This window comes from Carassius auratus, chromosome 40 (assembly GCF_003368295.1).
Source record: "Carassius auratus strain Wakin chromosome 40, ASM336829v1, whole genome shotgun sequence".
NCBI classification, from domain to species: Eukaryota; Metazoa; Chordata; class Actinopteri; order Cypriniformes; family Cyprinidae; genus Carassius; species Carassius auratus.
Genome location: NC_039282.1, coordinates 6,080,267 through 6,098,053, shown reverse-complemented (window position 1 = coordinate 6,098,053; position 17,787 = coordinate 6,080,267). Strand labels below are relative to the sequence as shown.

Below are 17,787 nucleotides of genomic sequence, written 5' to 3'. Positions count from 1 at the left end.
TATTAACAGTCTCTAGGAATAAAAATAAGTCAAACAGCTATATGACACGCGTAACGTTACTAGAGGCGTTAGAATATGCTCATATTAAATGCTACAATCACAGATTCTCTCCTGTTTTCCGTGTTGTACAAAAAAGGTTCCCTGCAATGGAGTTTAAACTATAGAAAAAGAACACTGCTCATTGTTTGCGTGTTAAATAATTGTTTGTAGTATATCTACTAATCAAACTGTATTTGTATATTTTGTATCCAGAATTCATCACGGCAGATTTACACTGAACGCTGTGAGTCAATCAATTATTGAAAGAAAACTTGGGCTCGTCCGGGATTTGAACCCGGGACCTCTCGCACCCGAAGCGAGAATCATTCCCCTAGACCAACGAGCCGCGCATTATATAGACAAATTACCGCAATATACACTATGCAAACTATAGTGCAAACTTGATTTAACACGTTTGTCAAATTTTTGTAAGAGCTACAGGAAGAAGTGCTGAAGCAACAAGGGGGGAATGAAGGAAAAAACCAAGAGCGCATAAATTAAGTTATTTTTATATATCATACATAAGACTGTTTGAATATAATACAAAGGGCATTTTCATATACACAGCAAAGTCTTGACTAGATCTTACAATCTGTGGACACGTATCCTTTCCCCATGGTGTTGAATTACATAGCGCATGTTGCATGAAAAGGGTCAAGAATATCTGAAAAGAAAAAGGCAGAAGAATGCTGAATTAAAATCCACGATCGTGTGCATCTGTGACTGAGAAAGGCGGAAACAGACCCAGCACACCATGAGCAGCAGAAAAGGTGTGGACATACATGAGTCAGGCCTTGTGTAAAGTTATAAACCCTACCTTTTAATGTTGTCCTGTTGATGGCAAATGCCTCTGACTAAAAGCAGTTTTGGTCCAATGACCAAGTAAGACAAGAAGGGTTTAAAAAATAAAATAAACAGATAAACAAACACGTGTCAAATGTAATTGACATACCAGCAGGAGCAATGTACCGAGTTCTATACTTCCTTTATTTAAAAAAATATAAATATATACATAAATTCTATTTCAACTATTAAAAAGGGGCTGCATTTCATGTAAACTGCACTAAATCAAGTCTCATTTAGTAACAGCTGAAACAAGTGCACGCTTTAAAAGTTTCTGTAATGTTTAGATTTTTTGGAATGTTTGTGTCAACTTCAGCAAACTGCACTCGAGTGTTTGTTTATACACATTTTGAAATCAAGCTAACATTCAGGTCAACTTTTTCATTTTTTATTTTGATTACCACTAGCCACTGTGAGATTTGTAAATATACTAAACATGATTCTGACTGAAAGTGATGTCTTTGTGAAAAGGAAAAATCTGCGAATGTGAACGCTGCACACTTTCTGGCAGGATAGTGTCCCACGGTCTGTGAAAACTGCTAGATTGAAAGTGACAGCAAACAGGGATCCTTTGAAGAATTTCGACCTAAAGTTAGAAACTAGGTGGTGGCGGGGGTCTCACAACCTCAGATATAAAAATCAGAGTGAGCAAAGCTATCCTTAATGTGACTGAATGGTGACTAGAAACACTTATCCTCTTCAGAACATGCATGTGTGGCAGGCGTCACCTCTAGTTTCCCTTTGAATAGTACATCTGATGCAAGCATCCAACCAATCACTTGATAACAAATTCAACTCAGACTCCGAGGTCACAGTAGCTACAGTAGACTGCCTAAATAAATAAAAGTAGCCACTTAGATTTAAAAAGGTAGAAATTAGCATGTTCATCAAATTAGGTATAAAAGGCAGCATCACTGACTGATCAGGTAAATACAAATCAAAAGACTTTTCTCTCCTCAGAATAATTTGTGATCTCTCAGCTACTCTGTAGCCTGCAGAGTAACCTTCAGTGTGGCTTCCCTCCCCTTGACAGGAAAAACTAATGAAAAAGGTAACAAACCGGGGAGGTTTATCCATATATTAAACCAATTTCAGTATTTTGTTAACATCAAAACACGAAGTTCATCAAAAGTTCCAGTTTGAGAGAGTATACAGACTAATATGGACTTTGATGAACCTTGGGCTGAAGTGGTGAACTGCTACATTATTTCTTACAGACACCTAGTGCTATAAAAAAAACTGCTTTGGTATATATATAAAAAAGAAAGACTGCAATTAAAAAAAAAAGTAATGTGTGTAAAATTCACAGCATAATTCAAGAGGAGAAAAAAAGGCAGTCAAATAAATCTCATTACATGTCTTGTGTTCAACACAAAGAGACAAATTTATGCAATGTATTTTTCAATGGGAACCACATGCTTGACGGGAAATAAAAAGAGCAAAAAAAAAAAAAAGCCAATTAATGGGATTTAATACCTTCTGTGTGAAATCCAACCTCTGCAATTCTAGGAAGTCATGTTAGGGATGTTTGAGCAAGACCCTGCAATTTGGAGTCCCCTAAATGAGAAATCTGCTAAATAAAGGCCTCTGATTAACCATTCTCCTTCACCTTCTCGAACCAATTAAGGACTCTTTAAATGTTAAAAATAGAGGACAGCCATCATCTCTATTCCACACTAAAGTCCAGCTCCTTTTCAGTCAGTGTCCAAAAGTCATAAGGCCAAAGGGTTCTCGACAACAGCCCAAGATCCATCTGGATCTGATCCGGATCTGTCCCCCTCGTCGCTCCTCAGCGCACCTCCTCCTCGAGTTGCTGTATGTAGTCGAAGTCCTCCGGTCTGGAGGGCTCCAGGCCTGAAGAGTACTGCACCTGCCGGTCTAACACCCGCTCCTTCTCGCCGCTGGAGCTCCGCAGCTATGTGCTCCCTCTCGAAGAGTTACACGATACAGACAACACCAAATATCACTGCAAGTTCTGCTTCCTTGACACGCTACAGGTTTAAACACACACAGCTCTTTAGAGAAGTTTCACTTAAAGGGTGAATAAAAGAACGACCAGCCAAATTATAATGTCCAATGTATCACTTGCTTGAACTAAAATGTTTTGCATTGCTTCACATAAAAAAGCTGTAAAACAGCTCTCAGCTCTGAAATGCTCACTGTATTGAATGAAAATAAGGGACAAATGGAAACAAATCTCCTAGTTTCCGATGTAACAGATGGTAAATAAGTACTGTACGCAGGCGAGTGAATCGGCAGATGAATGTCTCAGTTTCACCATGGTTCTTTTCAGTATTAATAACTTATCTAGAAATACACAATGTAAAATTATGGAAATACATATACTTTTTAAATACTCTTCAATTTGTAGCGGCTCAGTGATATCTCCCCTCAGAAGTGAGCAGCTTTTATTCTCTATGCACCTTTTGAAAAAAACTGAAAAAAATAAAAGAAAGAAAACAGGAGAAAACGAAAATACGACCGTAAAAAAAAGGGGAAAACAAAATAAGAAAAAAAAAAAATTCACACCCATTTCTGCTAAAGTCACGAGCTGGCCAGCGAGCTCTGCTGAACACAGACTCCAGTCATCGGAGAATCTTCCCTATCGATGCCTTGTCTCATGCCCAGGTGTCCCTCTGCTATAAAGTGACCAGGTCCTGTGTTTGTGGCAACAGGGTACGTGGGTTGCCCGGCCATACCAGTCTCTTGGCGAGGATTTGAGAAGGCACCCAAACCCATTCTCATACTCCCATTTTGACTAAAGTTCAGGGTGCTGGCAGGAAGCTGGCGGAGCTGGTAAGCCTGGTGGCCTTGGTGTCCTGTGGAAGAGGAAGATGTTGAGGAAGAGGATGCTGAGGAAGACAGGGATGTCATGGACAGATGACCGTGCACCACCTCCATGGAATCCTGGGTGGAGGCGCTGTTGCTGGGCGAGTTGTAGAGTCGCGGCCGTGGTCGGGTTGCTATGACCTGTCCATGGTGATGGTGATGGTGATGGTGAGGGGGGTGCAATGCTTTGGGGTGCTGGGGAGGCACATGAAAAGTGGTTTCCTGGACTGGATGAGTTTCTACAGGGACAGGTTCTGTTCCTACGACTCCAGGCCATACTACTGGCGGGTGATAAGGCGGTCTCGCCTGTACAAACGAGGAAAAACATTGTACAGTCATGAACGCCAAACTTTGATTTGTTTTAATTACTTGACAAGATTAACCAGGTGGGCTCACCTGAGGGCAAAGGTTGTCACAGTCTATGGCTGGCATGGCTTTGCCAAAATGACCGCCGCTGTGCCGGTGGTGATGAGATGGATCGGATCTTGCTCTGCCACTGGTGCTAGTTCCAGTCGATCCTCCTGGAGCAGAGCAAATGAACTGCGTTAAGCTTTAATCGACAAACACACTACTATCAAGCCAGTTACATTCAAGAGCTTAGAGACCAGAACAGATTCAGTTGTAGTAAAACCTGAGCTTGAGGATGTACTAGAAGTGGTCCCTGATGACTGCGACTGCTCGAGAGCAGGACTTGTTGACACACTACTGCTTGTGTTGGTTCCTTCATCCGTGGTCTTCTTGAAGAAGCTGTGCTGGAGGGCATAGTAGGGCTGAATTCTGGTCTTGGGGTCGTAGTCCAGCATTCTGAGAATGAGGTCCTTGAACTTCAAGTAGTCAGCTACTGCGTGTCCGGATTCTCCCACCCGACGACTGCCTGGTCCGCCACATTCAACTCCCAAGATGACTTGGAGCTTTCGAGACGCTGGAGGTTTGTACTGCTCACAGAAAAACAGAAAGATGTTCTAGCACAACAACAACAAGCATTCCCAGAAAAGCTGCATTAAAACTAAATTCTCACAGCAGTGATTCTACTTTAAAATATTGATGACACATACCCTTTTTCCGTCTTTGGTCTTCTTAATACTCCATGTCCCATCTGACAACTTCTCAAAGAACTTCCTGGCTTTTGGTGCTAGGTCCATAATGTGATTGGGTGGGATCCCAAGTACTTCAACAATTTTGTTCATTTGGTCCACCTTTCATTAAAAGAATAGGCTTGTTTTATCAGACTGCATTTTTTTCTATAACAGTCCTTATGTAGAATCTGACTCCTCTTTTCTGTACATACATTAAACAATAACTTAGGGGAGGGGTTTAATTTGTTTACAATATGCAAAATGTAAACACTTCAACCCATTATGTGTGGAAAAAGGTGACAGACGACCCATGGGTATCTCTGTTAATGCGGTCTCTCCAGAACTGCTCTGAGACACTTCATGAGCATTTGACCGTTTGATTTGATTAAAACTAATGTCATATCACATACACAGAACTGTAAAGGTATTCACGTCAACCCGTCAAAATAAAAGTCTGGCTTAGTTTAAAGACAAGTTTTTGCCAGAAATGTATTACTACTGTTCAGCAGAATGTACATAGCCTATTACTACTAAAAAGAAACAAACAAACATTATTTTAAAGAAATTTAATAGTTTTAATTTTAATAGTAAATCCTCTTTGTTTACCAAAAAATAATGTTTGCTTAATTTTCAGTAATTAAAAGATAAATTAAATGAATGTTTTATGCCTTCATTTTATATCTAGAAAAAATTACTGTAAGAAAAAAATTATAATATAAGTTTTTATGCTTTTAAATAATTAGACATGCTAAAACACAAAATTAAAGTAGCAATAAAACAAAGAAAAAATTTCATTTCATAGGGCCAACATGTAATTTTTGTTAAACTTGTAATAAATTTGTGAAAATTTATAAGTTTCCTGATTTTAATTAATTCAACATGCTTTTTGATTAATAACATCTTAACCATAAAAAGAAAAGAAAAGAAAAAGTAAAAAAAAAAAAAAACTGATAAAAAACGGAATTTGGGAAAAAAAATTAATGGATTTCATAGGGCCCTAAATGCGGGGCGGGGGTCCTTGAAAATGTTTCTCTCCTGTAAGGGGTCCCTGGTTCCAAAAAGTTTGAAAACCCCTAACTTAAAATTTAAATGTAGTTGTCACTCCTAACACTTTGTATTTATGGAGTTTAAGGATACAGGAAACATAAAAATTATATTTGTTCTAATCATAAATAATAATAATAAATCATAGCGCTCATTACCTCATTGGCTCCACTAAATAGAGGTTCTCCTGTATGCATTTCCACCAGAATACATCCCATAGACCACATATCTATGGCCAGGTCATATGGCATTCCCAATAACACTTCAGGGGAGCGGTAGAATCGACTCTGGATGTACTGGTATATCTAATGGAGAAGGAATACGGAATTAATAACTTTAAGCATTCTGTGACAATTTCCACGCATACAAAAAATAAGACGATTCACAGTACCCTTTGTCCCAGTTGGCAGGAGCTCCCAAAGTCCACTATTTTGATGGCACTTCTCTTGGGGTTACATAGCAGGATGTTCTCTGGCTTAAGGTCACAGTGGATGATGCTGAGCTCCGGTGTAGCGAGAAACAGTAGCGCTGTACACAACTGCTGGGCGAACTTCCGCGTCAGATTCAAAGAGACACCTCTGAAGTTCGTGTTCCGTAACAAGTCATACAGGTTGTACGACAACATTTCAAATACTAAGCAAAGATGATTCCGGAACATGAAGTGCCGTTTCAAATGTACTGAGGCCAAAAAAAAAAAAAAAAAAGAACAAAAAAAAAAGTTTAGATTTAAATTTGAAACAATGCAATGTATGCAAAGATTTTGAAATTCTATCAAAGACCTGAACAGATTCCTTACCTATATAGTATTTCATCTCTGTGTCATGTTTGTTCATGAGCTCGAGAAGACGTACTTCAATCTGAGCTTGATTCAGAAAGGCCTTCTTGTTCTTGATAATCTTAATTGCTACCCACTCTTGCTCAGCACGGTCGTAAGCTTTTACAACCTAAAAAACAGCCATCAATTACATTCATAAGACAATACTTAAGTTTTGTTTACTTCCAAGATATTCAAAATACTCTGAAATAATGAATACACAGTGCATTATTTTGGCAGCTATGGATTTTGTGTTCTAAGTCCAAAACAATAATTTAGCCTCTATTTTGTCAGGGCAAGCGCTAATAATATCCCCATTTCCTACCATTTAAAATCTTGAAATAAGTTTTCTTCCTTTCCAAAATAAACTACTTAAGAGACTCTTGACGTCATACCTGTCCAAATGACCCTTTTCCAATTAAAGAGTCAATTTCATAGCGGTCCATCCATTTTTCCCCATTCTTGACAATGTAGTCATAGTTCTCATCATCGTAGCCATCGTTGAAGACTTTCCTCTCTTTCTTGTGGCTGGAGTCCTCACCTTGACCCTGTTGATGCCGTCGTTTCTTTTTTGCATAATACACCTAAACAAAAGGAGAGCAAGCAAGCTTCACAACATTAGACTCAATACAGAAGTCACTGAGCATTGTTGTGCTCAGAACTTTATCATTAATTAGTGTTAAAACTTGCTAAAATACTTTTCAGATAAATGTCTACTTATGATCAGTTATCATAATTTTGATCTTTTTTACTACTTTAGCTTTATTCTATACTGTAATACTGCAAGGAAAACAAAGAAACATTACCTCATTGATGTGTTTGTAGGTTTTGATCAGGTCTATGGAGAGTTTCCTCAAAGGAGCTAAAGTGGGATCACGAAAGCTCTGGGGCATGTGCCTCTGCAAAAAAAGAAGGGAAAACGTGGATTTTAAATGTGACATACATATATATATATATATATACATATATATATCTATATATATATATATATATATATATAGATATATATATATATATATATATATATATATATATATATATATATATATATAGATAGATAGATAGATAGATATTTTTTTATTATTATTATTATTATTTTTTTTACAAATCCAAATACTTTTGATTAAGAGGTAAAATAATCCAAAGGCTAAGCGTCGAGTAACAGGAAGAATTAATTTTACAAAGTGCAATAATTGAGCGTACTTCAGCCATGTTTATTCACAATGCAAAAAAAAAAAAAATACTAAGTGCATAAACAGGAGCGGAGCATCCAGTACCTGGCTGGCAGTGAGTGCTTGTGCCTGATCACTGTATGGCAGTACAGTGACAGACTGGTCTGTACTCTGCTGTTGACAGTCACTGTACTGCTGGTGTGAATGAGGCATGGGAGCAGCCATCTGAAGACCAGCAGCATGGAAAGAAAGAGAGGGTGCAAGCCGGACAGACGAAGGTTTGCATGCTGAGGTCTCTCCCCCTAAAAAAAAGTGAAGCTAAATTAGTGTGAGTGTTAGAACTAAATTCTCCTCTCTCTCCCTGTGATCCTTTGAACCGCAAACCTCTTTCAGACTATCCTTTTCTCTCTGTTTTAGGAGAGCAAAACCATCTCAGAGATTTTTATTAGGGGTGTAATGGTACACAAACATGACGGTTCGGTAGGTACTTCGATTTTGATGTCACGGTTCGGTAAAGTTTAACTACAGCAGGGGAACATTTTTATTTTATTTTTAAACAGTGGTTTACTGAACAACTTGCTCTTTCTTTATATAAACTCAGTTTTAATTAAAACTCTACAATTAAAAAATTGACCTCAGCTTATGCCCTAATATAGTGAGCTTTTTATATTAGGCCTACTTTAAGGTTACATTTAATAACAGAGGCAAAACTTAAATTTGATTGCTATCTATTTCTTTAACAAAGGTCAGAACTCCTGTTATAATGTAGATTTTTGAGGGTGCACTCTTGTCATACATTAATCTATTACTTTTCCTACATAATTTTTAACAAAAAACATTGGTAAAATATATATTTTGGATTCTTAGACCTTTCCAACGATACATAGTTTGTCAAGATTAGATTAGATTTCATTGTAATATAGTGAAGTAAATGTAGGCATCCCATATACGGGACGGGGTGACAGTTAAAGGGTTTAAAAAAAATAAAAAAATAAAAAGGCTTCTTCATTGCCTTTTTCTCCATCATATTTTTGAAATCATCAGAAATTATTTTTCTAAAGTAGAACTTGCATACACATTTGAAAAGCCAGAAGTAAACGTCAGTTCTGCATTAGGATGATTATTTTTATTTAATACTTAATTTGATTTTAAAGTCACCTGAAATCACCTAAAAAGTGTTTCATTCATCCAATTAAAAAATTTTAAGGTAATGATTCACATATATATTTTAAGACAATAAGTTATTTATTTTTAATTGGCTCAAGTAAAAAAAATATAGATGTTAGGGCTGAACGATATGGACAAAATTTCATATCTCGATATCGATACGATATGACTACGTGTTCTTTTGCTAAGCACGACCTGCACAACACGTCACTCTGGTTTACATCGTCTTTTCTGAATCCAAAATACTTCCAAATTATGGATGATTTATGTTTTGGCACCAAGTCAGATTCTGCACTGCCACCGGCCGTATTATCTCCCGCACGCATTTCTTTCTTTCTAATTTATCCACTGTCTCTGTACAGTGTGCATAGATGTTGGAACAGGGGGGGCTGGGGGGGCGGCCAGAGACAGGCGCGCTCAGAGCTAGTGCTATCACTTTTGTGAAAAAAATCATTTTGGATTTTTAAGACATACGTGTTCATTGAATCGATTGTAAAATCGATTTTCCATGTCAAAAAAAAAGGTTTCCTTTTTCAACGTCAAATAACGGACAAACTTAAAGAGAGCGCTGGAAACACAAGAGTCAGCAATATTTCTTATTTATTGGCATGAACTTTCATGAAGAATAACAAACGGCAACAGGAGTGCAACATTCTCGAAAAAATATATATGCAGAGGGGACGACTGCCATAACAAAAGAAAAACATCACTGCAGGCTTCATTTATGATTTAGGCAATTCAAAAATCTCCAAGATTATTTTTAATAATTCAATCCATTTAAAAACACTGTTCAAAAAATGAAACTTTAAATGGACTTGAGAACAGGCCATGCGTGTTTTTTTTATTGAACGTAACCGACACTAGGTAGGCATATTGTAATGCACAAAAAGGCGCAAAATAAAGCTATTACAAATTCATTGGACAGGAAAACAAGTCGATCAACATTTTCGGAGTCCAGAGCAGAGCGTTTTTTATTCACTATATGTCCAGCTGTTTAGAAGACGTGCTCCGACCGCACTGATGTCCCAGGGACACTCAGGTACAGCTGCGCAAGGTGGGGGTATTACTGCCAATTTCCACCACAAAAGCCGGTCGCTCTCAGGTCCTATTCATAACTCATAACTCGTCTACTGCACCGCAAGACTTTACATTGAAATCATTCGCGCGAATCGCGCCAGATGAAGAGGTCACAACTTTTCAGTGTTTTCAAACACATACTGTTTATTTTAGTTTTCAAACAAATAAATTCACATAAGTACTAAAAAACTATACATTTAGAGTTTATAAAATAAACACTGATGTCAATGGAAGAGGTAATAATAATCCTTTCTATTATAATTTGAGACGTTTTATTTGTGTAAGTAACTTCAATGTTTACTCTATTCTATTCCCAGTTCACCAGCCACTTACTTTTAAGTATTTCGGGATAAGTGGATGAATTCACATGTTGTAAACATAGAGGTTGTAAATCCAACAGATCCGATTCTCTGAACTGCGTCTGCGGCACAAACGGCGGCGCCCATCGCGCATAGAGCTCAACTAACGCGATCGTTATAAAGGTGTTTAAACAACAATATACTTCCACTTGCATGTATTTGACAATCGGAATATCAGATATTTCATGCCATAACTAACACATTTGTGAATATTCTGAATAAAAAAGGAAAAATGATATAAAAGCAGATCATCATTCATTCAGAGCTGTTGTTGCTGCAGTGTGTCACGCGACAAGCAATGACGCGTCACCATGGAAACGCCGCCCCCCCCTCTCGTGTGTGCGCGCTGGCTTTAGCGGTGCATTCAAGGGCAATCGTAAAACTGATGTTTGTTGTGACTGCCAGAGTTGTATGCAGGGCGAGCGCGGAGAGGGGAAATCTATACTGTCTATATCGTTGCTTTTTTCTATATTAATATCTTGAAAGTTCATATCTAGATATAGATACGATAACGATATATCGTTCAGCCCTAATAGATGTGAATCATTACCCTAAATTTTTATTTTTTTTATACTGGATAAATGAAACACTTTGCATCTTTGATTTATTTGCACCAACATTATTTTATTTTAACATTTGGAATAATGTATTTAAATAGCATACTTTTATTTAGTCTCACTGGTAAAGACCAGCTTCCCCCCGATAAATCAGTATCGGAATCGGCCATGAAAAATCGTGATCGTACATACCTAAATTATTTATCAACTGAAAACTTAAAATCTCAAAATTCATCCTTTAAAACCAGACATTGCATTACCATTACATCAATATCATGTTACAAAATGTTTTCATTCATGAATTATAAAAATGTAAGTTTGGAACGTGCACTATAAAGTCTTTGTTCAAAAATGTGAGTGACAGTTTAGGGGTTTATAATATAACAAGCTACACTTGTAAATGTAACATGTAAATTAACCATAATGCATCTCATCAGTAAAGACGCTCCTTTAATTAGAAGTATATCTCCAGCACTCATTTTCTTGTCACATACAGGGGTAAATGCAATGAAGTCAAAACTTTATTGTCAGGCGTTTACAGAATTTACAAAATATATGGTAGCATATACTGGCAATATAATATTATATAATATAATTCTAACATTGTTATTATCATTCTTATTATTATATACGGTTAGCCTTTATAATGATAATAATAGCCTAATATACACAAATATTACATAAAAGACAAAATATTTGATCAATCTCTGATAATCTCAGGTTGTTATGGTCACATGGTTTTGTTTATACTCTTGGATGTTAGACAAAACTAAACCAAAGATTTCTTTTTTTTAATCTTACAGTGACAGTCATTTCTTAATTCATGCCAGGAGTTATATAAATGCAAAACGAAGTTGAGATCGATATGAAACTTGAGTCGTAAACCTTTTTAATGATGCAAGTTATAGTTTATGAAGTTAATTGCATTCTTTTACATTGAAACTATCAGTAACTCTGAACTAATGTGAACAAAACAAAAAACTGCCATCCTCCCTCAAGATTTTAAACACTGTTTATACACATTTAGTTAACCAAATGAAACCATACACATTTTAATGACCATCCCTTGACTCCACCCCCACGTCAAAGCAGTGCCAGAAAGTCAGATGCGCAGAAACATGAAGCGCAAGGGACAAAACGGTATCGCAAGCACAAACCTGACTGAAACGCAAAATAAAAGAAACGTTGCAAATAAATTAGTAGATATAGCCATGGAAAATATGTATTGCAAAATCATTGCTTTTACACGGTTTCATTTATATTTTGCAGTTCTTTATTTTTGTTTGCAAAAACCAAATTTATTTTTCTCGATACTTTCGTTTTCGTTTGCAAATTTAATTAAACATTTTTTTTGCATATATATGCAGCATTATATTGACTCCATACTCTGCTTCTTTTAAAAAAGGAACAATATATAAAACTAAGTTTCCAATGAAGTTCTGCTCGTGCACTGGTTCAAACAATGCTGTATGTGTTCAGTACACATGCGTAGTGTACCAAACCGAAAGGCCTGTACTGAAAATTTTTAGTACAAATGTGTGTACCGTTACACCTCTAATTTTAATGTAACAAAAATTACCAATAGGCTTGTAGCACTAAAACACAATTGAATAGAAAGTGCATATATAATTAAGTACAAAAATCTATGGATTATGAATCTTGTTTATCAAAACATAGCAAAACACATTACCATGATAAATGCCAGAAAAAATAAAGGCACTAACAATTAAACCGGACCCACTTTATATTAAGTGGCCTTAACTACTATGTACTTACATTTTAATTAATAATTTAGTACAATGTACTTATTGTGTACATACATGTTTTTACATTGTACTTCTATGTAAAAACAATACTCGTAATTACATCTGTATTTAATTTCTGTAATTACATTTATAATTACACTGTTGACCCATACTTTACACCTTAACCCACCCTTAAACTTAACCATACCTCCAACCCTCTCCCTAACCTTACCCCTATCCCACCTCAATAGCAGCAAAAGTGTTTTACAATACAATATGAACACAATAAGTACATTGTACTTATTTTATTATGTAAGTACATAGTAGTTAAGGCCACCTAATATAAAGTGGGACCATTAAACCATAGTAACAAAAAGACAAAAATTGTATATAACTATACATAAATGGGGGGTGGGGGCAGTTCTCGTCTCACTTTTCAAATAAAAAGAGAAAGGAGAACATTGCAAATTTCATGTCAAGTACAAAAATATTTGGTCAGAAATCTGTCCCTTTTTAGCTGTAAATTGTGATAATTATAAAGACTTGTTCATATACAAGCATCTCTTGCCAGGCAACACAAAGCACCACAGTCACACAGAATCCCACCACTATTCAGAATCCCAGCAACAGCACCTAATTAGCATAGCCTATCACCAAGAAGATACAGTGTGATTTGGCAAGCCCATCAATGTTCAAGCCAATCACAGAAGAGTATGCAAATAGCCTACTTTTGTTGCCAGGGCAGAGCTGCTCCCATTTTCCAATAAGAAAACAAGAAATAAACAAGAAATAAAATTGAACTTTGGCACACTTAGATGAAGCATCCACCACATTGAAGCCTGACAGCAAAATAGCAGCTCAGACCCCACTCATGGTGTAGGAGCGGAGAATGATTCAGCTGACCTAACTGAGGCAGGGCAAAGAATTCATGTGATCCACAAAATATCAGAGGATGGAAACACTTCAACAGCCTTAAATCGAACGACCATTTCAAAAGACTAAATCAATTGGAAAAAACAACAACATTAATTTACAGACATTTTAAATTGATAATGTATATACATATACATACATATATATATATATATATATATATATATATATATATATAGTGAATAGTGAAATTACATTCAGCCAAGTATGGTGACCCATACTCTGAATTTGTGCTCTGCATTTATATATATATATATATATATATATATAAATATAACATTAAAATATTGAGATAAATATAGGAGTATTTTTTTTTTGTTCTGCTAAGGCATATTTCTCAATATGATGATTCATGTTGTCAAGGACTTCATGCAGTTCACCAAGAGAAAAACTAATGTATGTCACAGTAAAAACAGAAACAACATAACATTCTGCACCAGACTCTGCATTCAGAGTTCTGTTTCTTTGTGGTTTATAAGCAGCTTTAGAACTCAGGGGATATAAGAATTTATAGGCCTGTATAAAAATGTTTAAAGTTTGTAACACACAAAATATGTGAACAAGGCTTTGCAAGTATAAACATTAACTATGACCCTCAGAGATGTATTTCATTATTCTGCTTGTCACTCAAATTTTACATGTTTTGTACAACTAAGATAGACATTTTATTTCTAAATCTAATTCAACGTCCAAAAAGGTATATTAGTTTTTTTTCTGTTTACTGATCTGTGATTATTCTTTTTTAAAGTGAATAATAATAATAATATAATAAATTATAAGATTTGTTTTTAACAACCTAAAACAATACTAACAAAGACTAGTGATGTATGTTTTGTAATAGCTAAATAAATAAAAAAATACATTATCTTCAGTAGCTTTAGACATTTCATTCATATTTTTCTATGGCATATCTGGTTCTTATCAGGCCAGGTAAACATCACACATACAACAGATTCCCTGGACTACTGTACAGTAATTGACTGTGATCTTTAAATGACCTTTTCACAACAAAAACAATTATGGCTTTACATCAATTAGATTTTCCAATTTATAATAAAGGGCTGTAACACAACATAACTGGTCCTTACTTACAGTGTAATCAGTAGTGGGTCAGTTCCCTGTAATTTATGGCTTTCAAAACGGCCAGTGACACCTTCTCAAACTGCAAAGTTAAAATGTGTTACATGTCCCAGAAATGATTTTACTTATTTGGTGAGGACCACAAGAACAAAAGTGTAAAGTAGGTACAGCAAACTGAGACCAACTTCACTCAAGTTATGACCAAGCCACAAAAAGAAATAAAAAAATACTTGTTGGTTTTTTGCTACCCACTAGATATTCCACTTCAAACTAATTTCAGAGTGCCTAAATGGAGCCATGCTAAACAATGTTCAACTTAAACCATCATTTTACACAGTGAGATACAAATACTTAATTAGACAAACACTACCACAGGCATCAACAGAGTAAGATGGGCATAAATGCACAACAGTTTCAGCTTCAAAACAAGAACAGATGCAAAAAAAAAAAAAAACTAACCTGGATGCATGATATCCAATATAATTTAATTTCATCTTAATTAGTTGTAAAACGTTTTATTCACTTGTAATTAGTGTTAATAAACGCATCTCCCCACATATCAAAATATCCTTTGAGTGCTACATGAACAGAAGGGCTGCAAACAAACTGTGATGAACAGACATCACAATAAAAGAGGAACAATATAGAAAAAATACAACTCATCTCAATACTGCGCATGTAGTGCATGCATTTGTACTTAGTTTTCTGATCGCTTTTTTGATTCAAACATGGGTCACATTGGTTTTTACAGGTAAGTCTAGGTTTTCACACCTACTACTAAACAAAACCTAATTTAACCACACATACTCAAGTGTTTAATAAGTTATTCCCTAGGTTACATAAAGTTATAATTAACCTAAATGTTGACTAATTTTCTGAAAAGATAATAAAAAAAGAAGCCCTCAAACAACACTACAGCAGATTAGTTGCATTTCAGCAACAATGAAACTCCAAAATGATGTCAATAAAATGGAAAGAAAAGGGATATTGGATTGTGCATGAAGCGTAAAGAGAGAGAAAATGAAAGCGTAAGCTACAGTACAGACCCTGGTTTTGGACCCTTTTGTGCATGTAGGCCTATACTGCATATCCAGGTAAATGCATACAAGTGTGACTGAAATAAGGTTTGTGCAAAACAACAAATAATCTGCATTACAGGAAAGAACAAAAAGCTCCTGTTAATATAGGACCACTGTCAATCACACTTTCAGACTGCTGTGGGAGGAAGTGACATTGATCTACCTATAAAATCTCAATAGAAAAAAGGCAACAAACCATGAGACTATTTAAGAGACTTTCTCTGTGCACGATGCACCCACATCTGTCCCGGATGTACTTTTATCATGTATTTAACAGTACCAAAGCTGAACCTTTAGGTGACACTGAAGGAAAAATCTCACAAACTGTACTGTACACCTGGTCAGAGACCATTATTAATCTGGAAAAGACGAAAGCATCCTTCTGAAAGCCCTTACACTGATCAACAAACTCAAATCTGAGTAGCGTGCCATCACGGTCTTCACATTAACTACAAAAAACTTGATTAAAAGTCACTTAGACAACTAACCAGAGTGATAGTGATATGTAAAGCGGGGGTTACACGGGGTTAACGTTACCGGTTAAACGACTGACAGATTGTCCTAAAACCTGAACAAATGTTCAATACTTGGACTTCGGGAGTGTAAAGACAGATTCCGATTATCAGATAAGCTATCTGGCATATGAACAAAGATCGCTAACTAACGTAAGGAAAGTTGTTAATCGGCTAACTTAGCCATCTAGGCCAAATCAAGCTAGCTTGTAGCTTCTAGCAAATAAAGCGGATTGTAAACAAACTTACAAAGGCCATACGAATCGCTTAGACCTCTACAAATGTCAAATACTCACCTTTGATGGTGTGATCTTCATTTAAAGTACCAGATCCAGTAAAGTGAGGCGACTGATCCAGTTTCTCTACGCTGCATCCGACGAGACACCGCTAATGTATTGAGCCAGACGGAGCAAAATGCCTTCCTATTTCATCTGACAGCTAAAACAGCGTCTTTCCGATGCGTTTTTGCCCATGTCAGACCTCATTTCTGTAGCAATCATGGTTTGTAAGTGGTAAAGTGAAGGCTAACGGCTAGTTAGCGCTCTTTCTCAATGACTTTAACGAACGCGGCTAACCAGCTAGCGCTCGGAAACGCGCATTGAAGATTATTCGCTACTGGAGAGGCGGAGAAGCAAATTAATTGTTTTTAAAAGCAAAATTAGTCGCAAAAAATATCGACGAAGTGCAGATATGATTGAAACAGCTATGTGAAAAGGTGGAGAAAAAAACACAATAGGTTTCTTGCGTAACCCCGGTTTTCTGATAGCATTAAGTGAGGTGTCTCACTATGGGATACGCCCCTTCCGCTTATTCCTCAGAAGACCTACTTCATTACACCAGCAGCGATTGGCTGGCAGACGTGACGTTGTGTCTGGGCGTGGCCTCCTCAACCTATGGTGATGGGAAAAACGAACCATTTCGAAGCTTCGAATCAATTGAACCAATTGCTTCGCAAAATGATTCATGGTTTCGAAGCGCTCGAAACACCCGTTTTTAAGGTTTTTATACAGTCTATGGAAACACCACACGTTGGTGACGCCTGCTGGTCAAAACTGTGTAAATGCAACAAAAACACGGACCAAAAAATGCATAAAAGAGTCATTCCTGGTGTGCGGTAACATTTTGGCTTCGTAAGTGTTGGAAAAAAAGTTACATAATTTTTTTTTTTTTTTTTTTTTTTGCATTCTACCAAAATAGTGACATGTTTAGCTATTAGGAATGGATATTGGTCAAGCTCGGGGACTCAAAAATAAGAATTATGGGTAGATTGTTCAGACACCTGGACATGAAAATATTCCACCCTGTTAGGGACATATACATAGTCATCAAAACATGTTAATAATGTAAATGTTAAACAATAATGAGCTTTTCTTGGATGGTATATGTCCCTTATGCCAACTTATTATTTTTTTAATTTATTTTAAAAATAATAACAAAAATAATTATTGATCAATAGAATGT

General features: G+C 36.3%; 1 protein-coding gene and 1 non-coding gene across 2 annotated transcripts; both read right to left on the bottom strand.

The window, feature by feature from the left end:
- Positions 1–313: 313 nt before the first annotated feature.
- On the bottom strand, positions 314–385 carry trnap-cgg (transfer RNA proline (anticodon CGG)). The gene has a single exon. It is a non-coding gene; the product is annotated as a tRNA-Pro (tRNA).
- Positions 386–2,336: 1,951 nt separating this feature from the next.
- LOC113058386 (dual specificity tyrosine-phosphorylation-regulated kinase 1A-like) lies at positions 2,337–17,125 on the bottom strand. Its single transcript, XM_026226237.1, has 11 exons — positions 16,623–17,125; positions 7,923–8,119; positions 7,452–7,544; positions 7,041–7,229; positions 6,628–6,775; positions 6,223–6,509; positions 5,990–6,136; positions 4,767–4,907; positions 4,343–4,646; positions 4,108–4,232; positions 2,337–4,017 (listed from the first exon to the last, which is right to left on the bottom strand). Exons 2-11 carry the CDS (start codon positions 8,040–8,042, stop codon positions 3,427–3,429), a joined length of 2,145 nt encoding a protein of 714 aa, XP_026082022.1. The 5' UTR covers positions 8,043–8,119; positions 16,623–17,125; the 3' UTR covers positions 2,337–3,426.
- Positions 17,126–17,787: the final 662 nt, after the last annotated feature.